This window comes from Schistocerca americana, chromosome 7 (assembly GCF_021461395.2).
Source record: "Schistocerca americana isolate TAMUIC-IGC-003095 chromosome 7, iqSchAmer2.1, whole genome shotgun sequence".
Classification (NCBI taxonomy): Eukaryota; Metazoa; Arthropoda; class Insecta; order Orthoptera; family Acrididae; genus Schistocerca; species Schistocerca americana.
The window spans coordinates 221,828,794-221,851,046 of record NC_060125.1 but is presented as its reverse complement, the minus strand read 5'-3'; the positions used below and the strand labels follow the sequence as shown (position 1 = coordinate 221,851,046).

Sequence of the window (22,253 nt, the reverse complement as noted above, 5' to 3'; positions counted from 1 at the left end):
TTGTTTCTCTGATACACAGTTTCAGGTGATAACTACAGCACTGCCCAGGCTCTTTCGAATATAACTTTGTCCTACTGTTTCCATTTCCTATAACACAATGTTTATTTTAGGGTATTCCAGATTATTTGTTGTTCTTCGTACATCATACACTTCTGGACAAATACTTCGACGCCACGTCGTCGAACGGTTTCTCTGGATCTGCAAACCCTGTTTTTAAACTCTCCTGTCTTCGGATACAAATTTTCAGCTTATAATTTTTTTTTTTGTCTCTACGTTTACTGAAGACAAACTATCTGTCGATTAGAATATCTTCCGTTTCTTATTCCGTTGTCTATTCTCTATTCTTCTCCTTTATGAGGGTGCGTTATTACAACGTATCCATGAAAGAAGAGACGTAACCAGAAGCTCGAAACATCTCCTAAGATGCATCGAAGCCACATCCATACTCAAAGCTCTTGATTTTCCGCCGAATGGATGATGACCATAATGATTAGCAGGAGAGAGTCTGAGAGAATGGGTTATGGACGCACCTAGAAGGCTATAAGCAGTGACATCGTATATCAAGGAGAAAAAGTATTGCCAGTGAGTTGTTGGAGCCTTCAGCGACAGCATGCTTGAATAAGATCAACTCAGCTTACAACGCGCGTCACTTCGAATAGAACACTGAAGTTTTCGACGGCTGTCTTCATCATAAAGCCTGGCAGGGGGTTCCGCTTATACAGGGTGTTACAAAAAGGCACTGCCAAACTTTCAGGAAACATTCCTCACACACAAATGAAGAAAAGATGTTATGTGGACATGTGTCCGGAAGCGCTAAATTTCCATGTTAGAGCTCATTTTAGTTTCGTCAGTATGTACTGTGACCGATGGATTGGTAGAGGCGGACCAATTCCATGGCCTCCACGCTCTCATGACCTCAACCCTCTTGACTTTCATTTATGGGGGCATTTGAAAGCTCTTGTCCACGCAACCCCGGTACCAAATGTAGAGACTCTTCGTACTCGTATTGTGGACGGCTGTGATACAATACGCCATTCTCTAGGGCTGCATCAGCGCATCAGGGATTCCATGCGACGGAGGGTGGATGCATGTATCCTCGCTAACGGAGGACATTTTGAACATTTCCTGTAACAAAGTGCTTGAAGTCACACTTGTACGTTCTGTTGCTGTGTGTTTCCATTCCATGATTAATGTGATTTGAAGAGAAGTAATAAAATGAGCTCTAACATGGAAAGTAAGCGTTTCCAGACACATGTCCACATAACATATTTTCTGTCTTTGTGTGTGAGGAATGTTTCCTGAAAGTTTGGCCGTACCTTTTTGTAACACCCTGTATAGGTGCGACTGCAGCGCCTATAATCATCCAAAGAGGGGCGAAGTGACGCATGCGTGAAGGAGCGAGTTGGGCAGCTCGCAGCAGCTCCGGCCCACCGCAGGGCCGATGACGTCATCTGGCGCGAGAGACCGGCTCCAAGTTTGGAACTGCCGCTTCCATCTCCCTAAAAGCATCGAGCATCTGTATTTGCTTCTTTTCGGTATCCAAAGCTCGCCACCAGGCCCAACTATGTGTGGTTTATTCTAATCTCTGTAGCGTCGTTTTTACGGGGATCCCAATATGATGACGCATGAGTCAGACTCTCGGCTTTCCAGGCAATGTTCAGCTACAGCCGAGTTCTGAAGTTTCCTTTGTTTAATATGTCACTTGTGCCTAGTATGACTCTCAGCAATAGTGAGAGCAGTTAGATGTATATAGTTGCTGCCACATGCCCAGCGGATACAGCATACACTGCGCTCTTAGAGCTATGTCGTCTTTGTTGGGGCGTAATATATGATGCATCTCTGAGCTGGAACCTTCATCTCAGTTTATGTCTCTGCAGCACAAATCCTGACATGCTGCTCGTTGCCTCACGGTATGGCAAGAATGCAGTCGGCTTCCCCACTTCGGCCAATTCATGAGGCGTCCTTCGTCAATAGCACCTGAAAATATTTGGAGTATAACCCTCACTGTGACCATTCTCTCTGAACACTTCTCTCAAATGATGCAATTCACGCTATAGCTGGTCATCGTCAGAAATAATCTTTACCTTGTGCACTAACGTGTTCACGACTGCTTTCTTGTTGATAGAGTGGTGAAAACTGTTGGTGTTCAGATGACTGTCACCTTGCATGGGGTTTCAGTACATAGAATGACGAAGTTGGTCTCTCAACTTCTGCTCCGCTAAAACACCCAAGAAGAGTTGCTTTCCATCTCCCTGCATTTCGACAGTGAACTGAATGTTGGAATGGGCACCTTTTATGTCGGTGACGAATTTCTGCAGTGCATTTTCGCTAGAAGACCATATGAGAAAATGTGGTCTTCATACCATAGGAAGCAAGATAGACGAAACGTTGCACAGTTCAGAATGTGCTCCTCGAACTGGCCCATGAAGCACTTCACGGTAGCCGGAGACAGTGAGGATTCTATCGTTGTGAGATCTGTCTTCTCACAATATTCGTCACGGTAAAAGGAGTATGTTTTCGTTACGGCATGACAAAAACTTGACGATCCCAGGTGGAAACGGTTGTACCACTAAATCGGGTGTGTCTTGAAATGGCACATTGGTATAAAGTGACACTAGGGCCAGATTCGTGACTATGTCATTTTGGCCTATCTTCGCGTTCTTGAGTTTCTGCAAGTTAACAATATGGTGTTCACAAAGTCCCTGTCTGGATGCTAACCAACCCACTAGATGTCTGGGCAGTCTGTTGGTGGGCGAACTGATTTGCTGTAGTAACAGGCGTATGAGGGACACCTTCCTTTTGTATCTTACAATCCATAAAGCCTGGAAAGTCTGGTGGCACGTAGCATTTTCTTCACCACTTTGTCTGGCATACCAGAGTCTTTTAATAACTTTTCGGTCCTTCTAACAATGGCCTTGAAGTACTGCCAATGTTTGAATTTCAGTCCATCACAGAATTTCGTTATACGAGAAATATTTACAACCGACTATCGTGTTGGAAACTGTAGTTTCTTAGTAGTGCACATAGTAGCGGTTTGAGTACTCACAGCTTTCGCAGTCTCGGCAGGTGGGAGAAGGCGGTGGGCGCGACAGCCACCAGAGGATTTCCCCGCAGCTCCAGTAGTGCCAACCCTGGCGCCTGTTGCAGTACACCACCAGGTATGTATTTGATGCGGTTACCAGAAACTGACCTGAAACAATATTTCGTGGTATGTGTATACATTTTAACAATAAGCCACTACTGACGTCTACATGCCACAATGCATATACACTGACAGAAAAGAAAAATATACTTATAAAATAGACATACAAAATATGAAGTAGTCTGGGACAGCTATTACTTTGTGAAGATTATTTTCGTGTGTCTCATTTGTAAACCACCTGTTTACTGATTCACATATGTTTCCACATTATGCTTCCATTTCTCTATATTTTTGTAAAGTGCACATATGACTAACCTGATCTACTAATGTACTGCTTACCGTTAATTTTCTTCTTAAAAGGTCCATTCTCAAAAACCAGTTTACTTTTCTTTGTGGATACAGCATATAGAATAAGAAACATATTTAACGTAAGACAATCGAGTAACATCTCGACAGAATAAACTAAAGAGACGACCTTAAAAAGTCATAAATTTTAACCCGGTATGACAAAGAAGTCTGGGAAGGCCGAGGAAGAGATGGGCACCTTAACAGGCAGAAGTATTTTAACTGTCACAAACGCCACACGATCGTCTAAACGTGGAATGTCTTTCACGCCCCGTGATAAACGGCGCACACAGTCGGGCACAAAGAGAAATATAGTACATCATGAACCCGTAACGGGAACGAGAACCGACCCATAGTATAGTGGCAATAAGGTCCTAAATTTTTAAATACAATGACAAAGTTAGAAACTGCTACAGCATGATCACTGTGATCGAACGTTAGCAAATAGATATTCCAGAATTTGGCTGCAGATGGGATATTTTGATTAAAATTTAATGCTTACGTGAGTATCAGTATCTAGAGGCGAAAAGCCATTCCTAAATATGAAGAAAGATTTGAAGACTCGATGGGTAACGGGATTGTCTGGCGTTACTGGCACTTTTCAAGTGGAGATCACAACACAGTATGCCAGAGGACGTATGCATGCGGCTTATCTCCATCTTTCGTACTTTCACAAAAATAGAACTACTGGCGCGAAGAAAACGTGACCATCTACCGACAAATCGCACGGACAGTTGATTGTTGTGCAACGACTGCAGAACAAATGGTGACTATCTCAGGACGACAGTGTGACAAGAAGAGCAGGCACAAGTCCTTCCACGCCATGGGAACATCATAGGATCGTTCCACTGATTCTGATGAGTAGACAGATAACACAAGATGAAATTCGGGCAAAGGCTGCAGGAGAAGTGTCACCAAGTCGGAAACAGATCAGCAGAAGGTGGGTTGAGATTTCGACTTGCTATGTGTTGTTTAGCGATGACACCAACCCACAGTTGACTGAGGTAGAGACAGCTGGAATAACGAGTGGCGACGATGAATGGCGCTCCTGTTGGCGATCAGACACACGTTAACAGACGAGCTGATGAATGGGGAGAGGAAGTCACGATTAACATGACCCTCACCTCTCTAACTTCAGGGACTATCGTGAAGGAAGAATAGTGAACCCTGTTGTCATGTATTTCATGGACAAGGTACCAAATTGCGTAGTCCATGAAAATAACGTGAGCCAAGTCGCAGTTCACACCCAAACCTCCTTGAGGAATGTATGGAATCTTTAATGGTCAGCCCAACCCTATAATTTGTCACCCTTACAGCATGCCTGGCATACTATGGGAAGACATATCCTTTCATACCAGCCTCCAGGCAGCAATAATCGTGATCTAACGCAATAGGACAGACCGGAGAAAGTTGACGAAAGGGGCAAGATGCCTAACCACGCAGTTTTTTTTCTAATAGGCCTCACCACATTACGTTCCTCACGCCGTTACAGTAAAAACTCCAACAATCGAGACGCTCCCGCCAGTTCGGTGTATGTTAGTATTTGCTGTCTACATTACCTCTCGCCTTATAATTTTCAAGACGTCCAACATAAGCTTGTGTGGTCTAACAGGTATGATATTTGGTTATTCTTTGCAATATATAACTATCTCAGACAGTATGTATTTCAGAGTCACTGTTTATTCATGTCTTAGTCTTGTTAATCCTACGCCAAGGGACCGATGACCTACCAGTTAGTTCCCTCCCCCCCCCCTTTCCCCGCCCCCCTCTTTAAAGCAACCAAATAACCTACGTCAGATTCGATGACTATTAAAATAGATAACTGGGGTATGATGACGGGGCAAGTTGTTGAAGTCTTCATGTTGCTCCACTTGCATTCTGCTGCTTTATTTTGGTGATTATATGCATTTCTGATTTGTGGTGAGTAATTTTCTGAGCTTTATGGGCAACAAACTGTGCAACAATTGTTTTTAAGAGGTCTTGACAAGAAAAAATTTTGTAGCTCTGGCCTCTGAGTTATTTTATTAATTTATGCCACATCACAGTGAGGTCGAAGCTCCTTTGAATGCCCGATTCACAACGTGGCCCTTGAAACTATCCTTCGCAGATAGGGACGAATCGTTGGGCTTTAATGGAATATCCATCCGATCACCACGTAATAGCCTGGAATTTTTATTAATTATGACATTTCAGGCGTTGAAAGTATACACTCTACAGTTAACCTCAATGTGTGTGACAGAGCTGGGAGTGGACGACAGTGTATGGCGAAAAAGTTCAAGGCCATTCGACGAGACAGCCACTGTGACCGAGCGGTTCTAGGTGCCTCAGTCCGGAACCGCCCTGCTGCTGCGGTTGCAGGTTCGAATCCTGCCTCGGGTATGGATGTGTGTGATGTCGTTAGGTTAGTTAGGTTTAAATAGTTCTAAGTCTAGGGCACTGATGACCTTAGATGTTATGTTCCATAGTGTTTCGAGCCATTTGAACCATACGACCAGTTCAAATGGTTCAAATTGCTCTAAGCACTATGGGACTTAACATCTGAGGTCATCAGTCCCCTAGACTTAGAACTACTCAAACCTAACAACCTAAGGACATCACACACATCCGTGCCCGAGGCAGGATTCGAACCTGCGACCGCAGCAGCGCGGTTCCTGACTGAAGCGCCTAGAACCGCTGAGCCACAGCGGCCAGCTACACTGATGAGCCTAGCATTATGACCAACAAGTAAAACCCTTTTGTTTCACTTTCTGGAACGTAGTAAGCGACCCTTCGCGAAAACTCTTTAGTAGCTTCCAAGAGGCGCTCTGCATCGCGGTGTAGCTTGCTGTCAAGGTTTCGAGAGGGTGCGTTTATGGATGAGGTATCGAATATATCTCTTCCCCCAACTTATACCTCCCGAGGATATCACGAATGTAAAATTAGAGAGATTCGAGCGCGCACGGAGGCTTTCCGGCAGTCTTTCTTCCCGCGAACCATTCGCGACTGGAACAGGAAAGGGAGGTGATGACAGTGGCACGTTAAGTGCCCTCCGCTACACACCGTTGGGTGGCTTGCGGAGTATAAATGCAGTAGACGTAGAAGAGGTATGTGACACCAGATATCTACCCACAGGTAACGCAAATCCAAATTTTTTGTACAATCAGCTGTACAATCAGATGTATTCCATCGAGTTGAGATCGGAGGAATTTGTGGTCAAGACAGCAACATGAGCTCACTATTACGCTCCTCGAACCAATACTGCACTGTTCCGGCAGTCTTTCTTCCCGCGAACCATTCGCGACTGGAACAGGAAAGGGAGGTAATGACAGTGGCACGTTAAGTGCCCTCCGCTACACACCGTTGGGTGGCTTGCGGAGTATAAATGCAGTAGACGTAGAAGAGGTATGTGACACCAGATATCTACCCACAGGTAACGCAAATCCAAATTTTTTGTACAATCAGCTGTACAATCACATGTATTCCATCGAGTTGAGATCGGAGGAATTTGTGGTCAAGACAGCAACATGAGCTCACTATTACGCTCCTCGAACCAATACTGCACTGTTCTGGACTTGTGGCGTGGACAGTTATCCTGTGGAAAAATCCCACCACTGTTGGTGAAGAAAGCCAGCATATGTGGTACATGTGGATCCGCAACAATGTTCACATAATCCACAGCTGCCATCGTGAATTCGGCTGCTACATGTCTCATAGATGCCTTAGTGAACGTTTATTTATTTAATAGTATGGCTAGGGCACCCCGTCGGGCAGAGCGTTCGCCGGGTGCCGTTCTTTCAATTTGACGCCACTTCGGAGACCTGCAGTCGATGAGTATGATAGGATGATGATGACAGTACAACACCCAGTCTCCGGGCGGAGAAAATTCCCCGACCCAGCCGGGAATAGAACCCGGGGCCAGAGGATTGACAATCCGACACGCTGACCATTCAGCTATCGGGGGCGGAGTTAGTTAACGTTCCCAATAGCATAATACTGCCTCCACTGATCTGCGGCAGTGGCGCGGTGCATACTTCGAGCAGCCTTTAGTCTGGATGACAGCGTTTCCAGAGAGGACAATCGACCGATCGACTTGGTGTAACAAGAAACGACGTTCATCCGACCACCCGAAACGTTTCGATTGATCTACGGTCCACTGTCGATGATCTCGTGGCCACTGTAATCCTAACTGGCGATGTCGCTGGGTTGTCATGGGAACACGAACAGCCAACCAGTTTCCCCATTTCTGAGATGCTCGTTACCAAGCTCCGTGCCTTAACAATCTGCCCTTTGTCAAAGATTGTTTTGTATTTCCCCACTTTCCGCAGGGTATTGTCTCTAAAATGAGTTCTGATTCGTCTTCCTTACTGCGTCGCGTGATCACAATGTCACCTGGCATATTCGACTGTTGAAGAACTCCATGTTTAACAACGAGTGCTGAACGAAGAGCTCAGAAACACTTGTACCTTCACCAGCATTGTCGTCAAATGTACCACAGGTCGCCGCCTTTCCACCTTTACAGTACCGTATAGCCTCTGACCACCACGTGGTACGTCGAACACCTTGTTGCCTACTCATGGTTTTACCGTCCAACAACCACTTTTCCATAAATTTTCATGACAGTACCAAGCGAACAAATGGTTCAAATGGCTCTGAGCACTATGGGACTTAACTTCTGAGGTCATCAGTCGCCTAGAACTTAGAACTACTGAAACCTAACTAACCTAAAGACGTCACACACATCCATGCCCGAGGCAGGATTCGAACCTGCCGCCGTAGCGGTCGCGCGGTTCCAGACGGTAGCGCATAGAACCGCTCAGCCACTTGGACCGGCACCAAGCGAACAGCTGGCTAACTTCGCCTTTTATGAGATGCTCGTTCCCAGGAACCGGGCCTTAACAGTGTACTCTTTCTCAAAAAGGGGGTTTGGATTTCCAACATCTGCGGCACGTATTGTGGCCAAAACTAGCCTACATTCGTCTTCCTTACTGCGCCACGTGGTCGCAACGCTACCAGGCACATCAGTCTCGCGGTTGGCAGTAGTCATAATGTTTTGTCTATATGTATTTTTGCAGCTGAGACAGTGTAACATTTGAAAAAGAAATCGCATGCATTCAGTAACATGGAACTGAGTTTAGAGCGTAGTCCTGCTTTCAGAGAAAGTTGTGGCTTCAGCCATTCTGTAATACCGCCTTCTATTTAAACAGTTTCTGTTGTCTAGTAAGAAAAACAATGCATTATGGCCGGTATAAGTCCTTCGCACTATCTGTTGTTTGTTGGTCACTCAGTCCATCTTAGAAGCCCGTCAAGAATAGTTTCCACAGCAAAAGTATTAAAACGGACAACCTAATATGGAATGATCAAAAAACCATTTGATATTTCCTGCCAGATTAAAATGTGTGCCAGACGAAAACTCGAACTGAAGACGTTTGCTTTCCGGGTCAAGTACTCCACCAAGCACAACTCGCGACTCGTTCCCACAGCTTTGCTTCCACCACTACCACGTCTTCTACCTTCTAAACTCAACAGAAGCTCTCCTGCAAAACTTGCAAGACTAGCACTCCTAGAAGAAAGGATATTGCGGAGACATGGCTTAGCCACGCCCTGAGGGACATTTCCAGAGCAAAATTTCACTCTGCAGCGAAATGTGCGCTGATATGAAACTTCCTGGTAGATTAAAACTGTGTGCGAGACCGAATCGAACTCGGGACCTTTGCCTATCTGGAGCAAGTGATCTAGCGACTGAGCTACCAAAGAACCGTCCTCACAGTTTTACGCAACAATATCCTTTCTCCACGGGTGCTAGTTCTGCGAGTTTCGCAGGAGAGCTTCTGGAATGTAGGACATGAGGTTAAGAAGAGTTGAATAATTTCCCTTCGCACTAGCTGAGCTACATTTTGTTGGACACAGTCTAGCATGAGGAGGCAGTGACCGATGTCACGAACTTGCACCATGTCTTCATCATTGTTAACCTGCCAGTTCGGTACGCCAACACGTGGCCGACATCAGCTTGCAGAGACACGTACCAGCATAAGCCCAGCTGACCCTAGATAAGCAAGCTTGTCTGCTAGAGTCAATAAACACAGCCTTATCTCAGGCGGTCCACATACAGATCTGTTTCTACACACAATGCTTTGTCAGTCAACCGCACTGAGTACCTGTTGATTTGTTCCCTTACTCTGAATCATTATGTTGAGCTGTGTGTGATACTGTTACAGTGTGCCATTAGAACATATACGGAAAAGTAATTATCTGTAAGGCAGTCATTTGTTGGAGAACTTAAAAAATCTTTTACATAGGTAAAGTGACACGAGATTTGTTAGTATTTGGTTTCTTAAATGTGTTCCTCGTGTTCCTTTGAAAGCGGCATCGAGAGAAGGGACAATTTTGTCCCTCGTGACTTCCGTCTCGACACAACAAAGCAGTGGTGTATATTCTTCCTGATAATTTCCATAATGACGCTCCTTCTAAAACATGACCCCCATTAAAATCACTAGGTACATCACAATTACCTCACTCTTATGTCTTTATCCACCTCTCCTTCCGTCTACTCATTGACATTTTTCTGACCACACATCGCCTCCTACGACTCGTCTACGTTTGCCACTGACCGCATGTGTCAAATAGCGTATAGTTGTTTGGGATTACGAAATTGGCCAAAAGTTACAGTAACGTTCAGCACTGGAATTTTAATGTTTTCATGCAATCATAACGTATACAATGGGCATCTATGTGACTACATTTGTGGAATACATTTGTGTCCATTACCTCACTGTGAGCTATCTAGCTTCGAAGGTCATTCAGTAATTGAACAACACATTCAACAAACTTGGAGGCTAATGCAGGGAACTGAAACTTCTGTGTTAGTTGGCAACCTTTAGAAGAGTCTTACTCATTTTTTCAATAACATTTACGTAAACATAACGTGTTAGGTCTTAGTATCGGTGGTGTATCCGCTCTAAGAAAATACCTTTGCGGGGCAGCGTCCTGTGATCTGATTTCGTTTTCGAAAAGCGTATAGCCGTCAGAAATATCCTTTCGGATGAAAAATCTTAGAAGTGGCATAAAATGTGGAACCGACGAGCAATGTTTCAGGCGTCCGGTGGTAGTAAGGAATTGGGCGTATCAAGTTCGTATTGATTCACTTACCCGAGAAGACCGACGATTTACAGTTGAACAAATCTCGAGTAAGTGAAAGCACAGCTCATTCCATCGTTCAAAGCAACTTAACATGAAACTTGTTCAAGGTGGTTTCCAGAGAGGTTACTGTTCATAACAAAGGGAGGAGATACTGCATTTGCGTCGAAATGAAAAATCGTTTCGGCATCGATGGTCGTACGTTTTTGGACAGGTTTTCAGCCTGGATACAGCTCTTTGAGGCGGAGTCCAAGCATCAAAGCATGCAATGGAATCACCCTCACTCAACTGTCCGTAAGAAATTTAAAACGCAACCATCGGATAGAAAGGTCACAATTACCTTCTTTTGGAATGATCGTCGAGATTTTTCTAGAGAACCATTGCTCAGTCAAAAGCTTACTCAGGCATTATTGAGGACTAAGTCTACGCGTTGCTGAATAGGAAATGTCATGGACGGCAGAGACGGCGCTCGGTCTCATATGGGACGACTGACAGGGAAAACTATTGGCAGAGTGAGAGGAGAGGTCTCTTACAACCCTGGCTCCTCCTGCAGAGTGTTATCTATTTTATATTAGAACAAATAAGCCCTCGGTCACAAATATTAAGTCAAAATTGACCAGGTTTCGACGCTACTATGAGCGTCGTATGAACAGTTGTAAGTAAGATGGCGAGCCGCTAATGGCTGCTCGTACTTTAGTGAACAAGGGTTGCAACAAGACTTTTTTTTTTGTTATCTATTTAGTTCGATGGAAGAAGCTTTGCGTGGCATCAAGTGCAGTAGAAACTAGTTTCGAGATCAAGGCAAAGAATTATTCGCCAAGATGATAAAAAGATGGGTAAGAAAGTGCAGAAGTGCGCACAGGTTTTTGAGAATCACGTAGAAAAACTGACCACAAATTTTATTGAGTTAATAAACTATTTTTGCGCTACAGCTATTTGTTTTATTACTGAATGCCCCTCGTATATTAGCCAACCAAAATGGGCTCGACTATTAACGTTTCGCTGTCTTTTACAGATGTGTTGAAGGTTCACGGTTTCGTCGTAATGCAACCAAATTCAGCGTTAATATTAAAAATAATGTTGCCGGTGAAGAGAGAATATACAAATCGACTGACACTATGATAGACATTGAAGTTAGTGTGATCTCCCCCACAGAATTTCTAAACTCTTTGTAAGTACCAGGAATGCCGTTACACTGTCTTCGACTTAAAATGGGACTTCCAATAATACTACTCAGAAATCTCAATTCACCAAAACTATGTAATGGAACAAGGATTATCGTCAAATAGCCATCGAATAACGTCACGGAAGCTGAACTTATGGCTGGAAAATAGAAAGGACACACCATTTATCCCCAGAATACTGCTGATCTGTACTGAACTGCCATTCCAATTTAAAAGACTGCAATTTCCAATCAAATTAGCCAACAATTTTATAATTAACTAAGCGCAAGGACAAACTTTAAAATATTTCGCGCATCAACCTCGAACACTCCTGCTTCTCTCACGGTCAACTATGCACAGTTTGCTCTCAAATAGCAAATTCCAAAAATTTGTACATATATATACCCACGATAAGAAAATGAAAAATGTTGTTTGTAAACAAATACTGTAAATAGTTACAATACGTTTTCAATAAAAAAATTTCACCTCTTATACCTTAACAAGTATTTTAAATAATTGTAACATGTTTTAATAATTTTTTTACCTCTTATACTTTACAGTTTATCTTTTTATTCCAGCTACCACACAATACCATATCAACTCCCTGAGTGAAGACGGTTACCCCAGCTAGACTAGTAAAACAAGAAAAGATAAAAAGTGTGCATATGCTACTCACAGCTCCTGCAGAGAAGTCAGCCTTGTGAGTGCAGAGGGTATCTTGTGCAGAAAATTGTCATCCAGATGCCTGCGAACAGGAGAACTGCTTAATACTGCTTCACAACCATATCAAAAATGTGTAAGTGATTTAAAATATGATGAACTCCATCACTGATATGTCACAATTTACAGTTAATAAAGCTAACTTCACTGAACTATTGTAAACTGGATATGTGCCTAGTCGTTTACTGAAACCAAAATACACTCCTGGAAATGGAAAAAAGAACACATTGACACCGGTGTGTCAGACCCACCATACTTGCTCCGGACACTGCGAGAGGGCTGTACAAGCAATGATCACACGCACGGCACAGCGGACACACCAGGAACCGCGGTTTTGGCCGTCGAATGGCGCTAGCTGCGCAGCATTTGTGCACCGCCGCCGTCAGTGTCAGCCAGTTTGCCGTAGCATACGGAGCTCCATCGCAGTCTTTAACACTGGTAGCATGCCGCGACAGCGTGGACGTGAACCGTATGTGCAGTTGACGGACTTTGAGCGAGGGCGTATAGTGGGCATGCGGGAGGCCGGGTGGACGTACCGCCGAATTGCTCAACACGTGGGGCGTGAGGTCTCCACAGTACATCGATGTTGTCGCCAGTGGTCGGCGGAAGGTGCACGTGCCCGTCGACCTGGGACCGGACCGCAGCGACGCACGGATGCACGCCAAGACCGTAGGATCCTACGCAGTGCCGTAGGGGACCGCACCGCCACTTCCCAGCAAATTAGGGACACTGTTGCTCCTGGGGTATCGGCGAGGACCATTCGCAACCGTCTCCATGAAGCTGGGCTACGGTCCCGCACACCGTTAGGCCGTCTTCCGCTCACGCCCCAACATCGTGAAGCCCGCCTCCAGTGGTGTCGCGACAGGCGTGAATGGAGGGACGAATGGAGACGTGTCGTCTTCAGCGATGAGAGTCGCTTCTGCCTTGATGCCAATGATGGTCGTATGCGTGTTTGGCGCCGTGCAGGTGAGCGCCACAATCAGGACTGCATACGACCGAGGCACACAGGGCCAACACCCGGCATCATGGTGTGGGGAGCGATCTCCTACACTGGCCGTACACCACTGGTGATCGTCGAGGGGACACTGAATAGTGCACGGTACATCCAAACCGTCATCGAACCCATCGTTCTACCATTCCTAGACCGGCAAGGGAACTTGCTGTTCCAACAGGACAATGCACGTCCGCATGTATCCCGTGCCACCCAACGTGCTCTAGAAGGTGTAAGTCAACTACCCTGGCCAGCAAGATCTCCGGATCTGTCCCCCATTGAGCATGTTTGGGACTGGATGAAGCGTCGTCTCACGCGGTCTGCACGTCCAGCATGAACGCTGGTCCAACTGAGGCGCCAGGTGGAAATGGCATGGCAACCCGTTCCACAGGACTACATCCAGCATCTCTACGATCGTCTCCATGGGAGAATTGCAGCCTGCATTGCTGCGAAAGGTGGATATACACTGTACTAGTGCCGACATTGTGCATGCTCTGTTGCCTGTGTCTATGTGCCTGTGGTTCTGTCAGTGTGATCATGTGATGTATCTGACCCCAGGAATGTGTCAATAAAGTTTCCCCTTCCTGGGACAATGAATTCACGGTGTTCTTATTTCAATTTCCAGGAGTGTATGTCATTACATTTCAAAAAGATGCAATCAATTTCGGCAGGCTATATTTTCTACATGAATGTAGATGGAAACAGAGGACAAATTCAACTTATGGCAAGGACTATAAATTTTTATTTTCAAAAGAATCATTCGCTTTTATAGAGATAAATTCATGTATGCCTACACAAGAAATACTTTTTAATACATTTTTCTTATTAGAGCGCTTCCTTATTTGTTTCTTTAGCACAAATTTTTCAACAGATTTCAAAGTTAACTTCCCCCAGAGAGAGAGACACGAAATTTTAAAGAAGTGGATGATAACACAATGTTAACTCGCCTTGTTATCCGCCTGTTCAGTATGGTTGAGGGTGGGGTGAAAAAGATGGCACTGCCTGACATCTCAGCTGCCCTGCAGAACCAGCATGTTTTGAGGGTAGTATCAGAATGTGTTTCAGGAGGTAAGTGATTGCAGGGGCATAGCTGAGCAGAGAGAGAGGGGGAGGGGGGTAAGAGGAGGAGATGTGTGTGGTGTATGTGACATACGCATACATGGATGAAGCCATGGCGAAAAGTTAGTGTACTTATGCATATAGCGTCTCCACAATCCCACCAGCAGCCATGAACTGGTATCTTACAGCTGGTGCCAACAACCACATACTTTCCAAGCCGAAGTTAAAATCTCCATCAGGTATATATCTTCATTCATGTAGAAAATACATTCTTTCAGAAACTATTTGAAACTGTAACAATATTGCTCATTCTAATTATTAATAATAATTTTTGCTTTTAAGATATTTCTCATCTGAATAAGTCATACTGACTTCACGAAATAAAGTTCATTCGCTTAGAATTCAAGCCAATCTGACAATAGCGTTCTTCGCTCTCTGAACTGTAATAAATAGTTTAGAAACTTACAGAGATCTCAGAGAAGTGACATTCTGGAAGGCGTCGTCATCGATAGTTGTGATCTGGTTCCTCTTCATGACTCTGCAAGAACAGAAATGTTTTATGAAATGCCATTAGCAGCGAACGCTGATACTCTTTGTATTCGGTCTCTGGGTAGGAGTTACAGTTATCTCTTTTTGCATGAATTTTTCCTCTGGGATCATTTCAAGTAGCAAATAACACTGATTTTGCGCCTCAGCCACTCTTGATGTAGGTTCATAGAGCGCCTCAAAGTCAATCCTATCTGTGTCTTTAATTCTGTTTACACCTGGAGATGCGTTTGCGGCACACAAGCGACATGTTTTTGCAGGCATTGTTGGGACAAGAATGTGGCCTACGTACATGAAAAAATATACAGAAAATTTTCAGTTTCGTAACTACAGTTACTGTTTCGTCACTAGTCCTAAACAATACAAAACCACCAAGTCTCACTGCAGTCTATCAAAAACACGTCACATGTTTCGAATATAAAGGCAATTAAAGATTTAAAAAAAAACAAATTCACCTGATAACAGCGTGAACATTGTAATACATACTAAATATGAATAAAAAGTGAGCATAATATGAAATCGGTATTATTACCTGACATTCTAAACAGCAGTCCACTATAAAAGAAGTACGTAGTTTACATACTTATATGCAGTAAAATGAAAAGTTTGGAACAAAGACCCAACAGCGTTTCTCCATTATTACAAGTAGAATGTCACCAGTTTCTGTGAGAGCGCTATTCAGATAATATGAACCCTTAGATACGTCCACATAAATATGCATATCTGTCAGTAAAAGAAAGAGAAAAATGCTTCTCTGGCAAAAGTGTCAGATATTAAAAGTAAACAGAATTTTAGTATTAATTCTGTCTGTTACATTCTACGACTCCAGCAAAAAGTATTGCCGAGACATTTAACTTTTAATGTTGTAACTTTCTGCCACAGCATCTACAAAGTTTTTTTCTCATATCTTTTTTTTTCATATCGGAGGAAGATGGCGAGCTGCAGGAGAGCTAACCCTTTCCGGCCAGTAGTAAAGTCGATACTGTGGTGGTACAATTTATTTCAGAGAATTTGGGTGATTATTTAATTTCGATGAGTTTTGTTGTTGATGGATGAGAGGCTGAGGGATCGCATATAAAGACTTCATACATAGTATTATATACACAATACTTTTCCCACGCTTCATTTGCGAGTGGAACAGAAAGACGAATAATTAGTGGCACAAGATATCTTCGGCCATGCAATGTATGGTGACTTGCCGAGTTTTTGTATCTAGACGTAGATGTATATATCCAGTTTAACCCAGCCGTCCTAGTCCTTCACCCAAACAGAACCCACACAAATGCTTCAGTAGTCCCTTTCTACGTAACCAATCACACAGTACGAGTTAACTACGCAGAAACATGTTTCGCAAGTGTTGATATTTTACAGTGTCTGCTCCATATGTCAATGAAAATTGTTCACACTGGTGCTGCCATGAATTATTTACCGTGACCAGAAAATCGTCTGATCTGAGTTATAGGAGAATACATTGCTTCAGTGTATTAAAGTGTAGACAAAACGTGCATAACAATTTCTTCGCTTTTTTGTAATCAACCTCTGAGAAAATAAGAAGAAATAGAAGATTTACACACCGTACGATAACCACCAGAACAGTTGCAGTTGTTCTTCAAATCAAACTCTGTGTACATTTATATTCTTATGAAATTCGTTATCAATAATCCATCAGAGTCTGAGAATGACGTCAATAATCACAACTGCAATATTAGAAGAAAAAAGTCAGTCTAGCTTTGGCACAGAAAGGGGTGATATATGCAACTGTAAAACCCTCCGATCTACCCATGGAAACAAAACGTCTGACAGTAGCAGAAGTGTTTACAAACGTACGCTACTGGCCATTAAAATTGCTACACCACAAAGAAATGCAGATAATAAACGGGTATTCATTCGACAAATATACTATACTAGAACTGACATGTGGTTACATTTTCACGCAGTTTGTATGCATAGATCTTGAGAAATCAGTACCCAGAACAACCACCTCTGGTGGTAATAACGGCCTTGATACGCCTGGGCATTGAGTCAAACAGAGCTTAGATTTCGTGTACAGGTACAGCTGCCCATGCAGCTTCAACACGATACCACAGTTCATCAAGAGTAGTGACTGGCGTATTGTGACGAGCCAGTTGCTCGGCCACCATTGACCAGACGTTTTCAATTGGTGAGAGATCTGGAGGATGTGCTGGCCAGGGCAGCAGTCGAACATTTTCTGTACCGTATCCAGAAAGGCCCGTACACTACCTGCAACATGCGGTCGTGCATTATCGTGCTGAAAAGTAGGGTTTCGTATGGATCGAATGAAGGGTAGACCCACGGGTCGTAACACATGACCGAGACGTGTAACCAATGGCACCCCATACCATCCCGCCGGGTGATACGTAAGTAAGGCCTTGACGAATACACGCTTCCAATGTGCCTTCACCGCGATGTCGCCAAACATGGATGCGACCATCATGATGGTGTAAACAGAACCTGGATTCTCCCGAAATAATTACATTTTGCCATTCGTGCACCCAGGTTCGTCGTTGAGTACACCATCGCAGGCGCTCCTGTCTGTGATGCAGCGTCAAGGGTAACCGCAGCCATGGTCGCCGGGCTGATAGTCCATGCTGTTGCAAACGTCGTCGAACTGTTCGTGCAGGTGGTTGTTGTATTGTTAACGCCCCCATCTGCTGACTCAGGTATCGGGCCGTGACTGCACGATCCGTTACAGCCATGCAGATAAGATGCCTGTCATCTCGACTGCTAGTGATACGATGCCGTTGGGATCCAGCACGGCGTTCCGTATTACCCTCCTGAACCCACCGATTCCATATTCTGCTAACAGTCATTGGATCTCGACCAACGTGAGCAGCAGTGTCGAGATACGATAAACCGCAATTGCGATAGGCTACAATCCAACCTTTATCAAAGTCGGAAACCTGATGTTACGCATTTCTCCTCCTTAACGAGGCATCACAACAATGTTTCACCAGGCAACGCCGGTCAACTGCTGTTTGTGTATGAGAAATCGGTTGGAAACTTTCCTCATGTCAGCACGTTGTAGGTGTCGCCACCGGCGCCAGCCTTGTGTGAATGCTCTGAAAAGCTAATCATTTGCTTATCACAGCATCTTCTTCCTGTCGGCTAAATTTCGCGTCTGTAGCACGTCATCTTCGTGGTGTAGCAATTTTAATGGCCAGTAGTGTAAGTTAAAGATGTTACTCTTCAACAACTTCTTCTATACCATGGAGAAATTCTTTAGTAGGGATACTTAGTAATTTTTTAAGGAAAAAGGAACTGTAAATGGTCTTCTTGTAGCTTAGTAAATAAAATTCGTTTTTCATTTTTTGTTTTTGTATAAAAGTATTCAATGGATTGTTCAGTTGGCATGTCCCACACGGACAGGAGGCGTCATGAGAGAAGCAATGACATCTTCTAGCGTAATTGAGGATAGCCTTATGGAATTAATGCTGCAACGGCGTTTGTAGCAGCACAAAGGTGTTGAATATGTTTCCATCTATAGGTGTTGAATATGTTTCCATCTACAGCTACAAGTAGTTTACAGTCCGCAGCTCGTGGTCTTGCGGTAGCGTTCTCGCTTCCAGCGCAAGGGATCCCGGGTTCGATTCCCGGCGGGGTCAGGGATTTTCTCCGCCTGGAGATGACTGGGTGCTGTGTGTCTTTAATCATCATTGACTCGCAAGTCGCCGAAGTGGCGTCAGCTAAAAAGGACTTGCAATACGGCGGCCGAACAACGCTACATGGGGTCTCCCGGCCAACAATCCCATAAGATCATTTCATTTCAGTAATTAACTAGTACTCAACTACACTTTCTCTTCATCAGTCTTCTGACTTGTTTGATCATCTCAAACAGCACTTGCACTCCAACATCCTCAGTTATTTCTTATTTATATTCCAACCTCTGTCGTCCCCTATACAATTTACACTCCACAACTCCCTCATATGTCACGGATGTTCTTACCGTATATATTACATTAGTGCTATCAATCTGTCTCTTTTTCTTGTCTATGTTTTACATGTTTTATCTCCTCGTCGATTCTGTGGAGGACCTCCTCATTTCTTACGTTATCAGTCCACCTTTTTTTCCCCAAAACATTGCACGCCTTATGTTGACGCTCTTGTTTCACCGAAGGTTGTTTTGAGTTTTCTATATTCTGAATTAGATCTCCCGACGACCACTTCTTTTTCGATTTCTTCACATTTTTTGGAGACATTTCGCCTCTGTTTCCCTTCGCTTCCTATTTATTTAATTACTAAGTGACTTATACTGTTGTATTACAATCATCCCCTGAATGTTTTTGTACCTCCCTCTTTTGCCTGTCAACTGAAGCACTTCTTCTGTTACTTAGCTGTTACCTTCTTTGCACTTACCCTATGTGATCAAAAGTATCTGAACACCACCAAAAACATCCGTTTTTCATATTAGGTGCATTGTGCTGCCACCTACTGCCAGGAACTCCATACCAGCGACCTCAGTAGTCATTAGATATCGCGAGAGAGCAGAATGGGGCGCTCCGGGGAACTCACGGACTTTGAACGTGCTCAGGTGGTTGGGTGTCACTTGTGTCATACGTCTGTAAGCGAGATTTCCACACTCCTAAACATCCATAATTCCACTGTTTCCGATCTGATAGTGAAGTGGAAACGTGAAGGGACACATACAGCACAAAAGCGTACAGGCCGACCTCGTCTGTTGACTAAAAGAGTCCGCCGACAGTTGAAGAGGGTCGTCATGTGTAATAGGCAGACATCTATCCAATCCATCACACAGGAATTCCAGACTGCATCAGGATCCACTGCTAGTACTATGCCAGTTAGGCGGGAGGTGAGAAAACTTGGATTTAATGGTCGAGCGGCTGCTCATAAGCCACACATCACGCCGGTAAATGCCAAAAGAGGCCTCGCTTGGTGTAAAGAGCTTAAACACTGGACAAATCACGGTACACAATGTGGCGATCCGATGGCAGGGTGTGGTTATGGCGAATTCCACGTGAACATCTGCCAGCGTGCGTAGTGCCAACAGTAAAATTTGAAGATGGTGGTGTTATGGTGTGGTCGCGTTTCCCATGGAGGGGGCTTGTACCCCTTGTTGTTTTGCGTGGTACTATCACAACACAGACCTACATTGATGTTTTAAGCACTTTCTAGCTTCGCACTGTTGCAGAGCCATTCGGGGATGGAGATTGTATCTTTCAACACGATCGAGCACCTGTTCATAATGCACGTCTTTGATGATCTCAGGTGTTAAGTCCCATAGTGCGGGGTGGTTACACAACATTCCTGTAATGGACTGGCCTGTACTGACCTGAATCCTATAGAACACCTTTGGGATGTTTTGGAAAGCCGTCTTCGTGCCAGGCCTCAGCGACCGACATCGACACCTCTCCTCAGTGGAGCACTCCGAGAAGAATGGGCTGTCATTCCGCAAGAAACCTTCCAGCACCTGATTGAAGGTATGCCTGCGAGAGTGGAAGCTGTCATCAAGTCTAAGGATGGGGCAACACCATATTGAATTGCAGCATTACCGATGGAGGGCACCACGAACTTTTAAGTCATTTTCAGCCGGGTGTCCGGATCCTTTTGATCATATAGTGTATGTTTGCGTGTCCGACTTTTGTAAATACCGTCTGTAGGGATGTCCGTTCCACTTCAACTGAATTACCTACTGTAATATTATCATCGTATATACCTCCTTGATGATGTACCCGTGGTCTAGGGGTAGCGTCTTTGATTCATGATCAAAACGTCTTCGGTCCCGGGATCGATTCCCGCCACTGCCTAAATTTTGATAAATAATCAGCATTGGCGGCAGAAGACTTCCGGCATAAGAAGTCAGCCTCATTCTGTCAACGGCCTTGTCAAAGAGGGCGGAGGAGCGGATAGAGGTTCAGGGCACTCTCTTGTCCTAGGGGTGGGAAATTGCCCCTAAAGGCGGAAGAATCAGCAATGATCAACGACATGGGGATGCAGAAGGCAATGGAAACCACTGCATTAAAGACACGTAACTTGTATCCACAGGACATGTGGCCTGTAATTGAAGAAGTGTCATGATCTCTCCATTGGCAAAAGATTCCGGAATAGTCCCCCACTCGGATCTCCGGGAGGGAGCTGCCAAAGGAGAGGTTACCATGAGAAAAACATTGAATAATCAACGAAAGGATAACGTTCTACGAGTCGGGGCGTGGAATGTCAGAAGCTTGAACGTGATAGGGAAACTAGAAAATCTGAAAAGGGAAACGCAAAGGCTCAATCTAGATATAGTAGGGGTCAGTGAAGTGGAAGGAAGACAAGGATTTCTGGTCAGATGAGTATCGGGTAATATCAACAGCAGCAGAAAATGGTATAACAGGTGTAGGATTCGTTATGAATAGGAAGGTAGGGCAGAGGGTGTGTTACTGCGAACAGTTCAATGACCGGGTTGTTCTAATCAGAATCGACAGCAGACCAACACCGACAACGATAGTTCAGGTATACATGCCGACGTCGCAAGCTGAAGATGAACAGATAGAGAAAGTGTATGAGGACATTGAAAGGGTAATGCAGTATGTAAAGGGGGACGAAAATCTAATAGTCATGGGCGACTGGAATGCAGTTATAGGGGAAGGAGTAGAAGAAAAGGTTACAGGAGAATATGGGCTTGGGACAAGGAATGAAAGAGGAGAAAGACTAATTGAGTTCTGTAACAAGTTTCAGATAGTAATGGCGAATACCCTGTTTAAGAATCGCAAGAGGAGCAGGTATACTTGGAAAAGGCCGGGAGATACGGGAAGATTTCAATTAGAATACATCATGGTCAGACAGAGATTCCGAAACCAGATACTGGATTGTAAGGCGTACCCAGGAGCAGATACAGACTCAGATCACAATGTAGCAGTGATGGAGAGTAGGCTGAAGTTCAAGACATTAGTCAGGAAGAATGAATACGCAAAGAAGTGGGATACGGAAGTACTAAGGAATGACGAGACACGTTTGAAGTTCTCTAGCGCTATAGATACAGCAATAAGGAATAGCGCAGTAGGCAGTACAGTTGAAGAGGAGTGGACATCTCTAAAGAGGGCCGTCACAGAAGTTGGGAAGGAAAACATAGGTACAAAAAAGGTAGCTGCGAAGAAACCATGGGTAACAGAAGAAATACTTCAGTTGATTGATGAAAGGAGGAAGTACAAACATG

General features: G+C 44.3%; 1 protein-coding gene across 1 annotated transcript in view; it reads right to left on the bottom strand.

Moving 5' to 3' along the window:
- LOC124622850 (lutropin-choriogonadotropic hormone receptor-like) overlaps positions 1-22,253 on the bottom strand; it is a 410,889-nt gene that overhangs the window by 215,471 nt on the left and 173,165 nt on the right. Inside the window, exons 5-7 of the mRNA XM_047148642.1 lie at positions 15,000-15,071; positions 12,440-12,508; positions 3,047-3,190 (exon numbers count right to left, since the gene is read on the bottom strand). Of these exons, the coding sequence (XP_047004598.1) occupies positions 3,047-3,190; positions 12,440-12,508; positions 15,000-15,071 (285 nt within the window). The remainder of the gene's footprint in view (positions 1-3,046; positions 3,191-12,439; positions 12,509-14,999; positions 15,072-22,253) is intronic.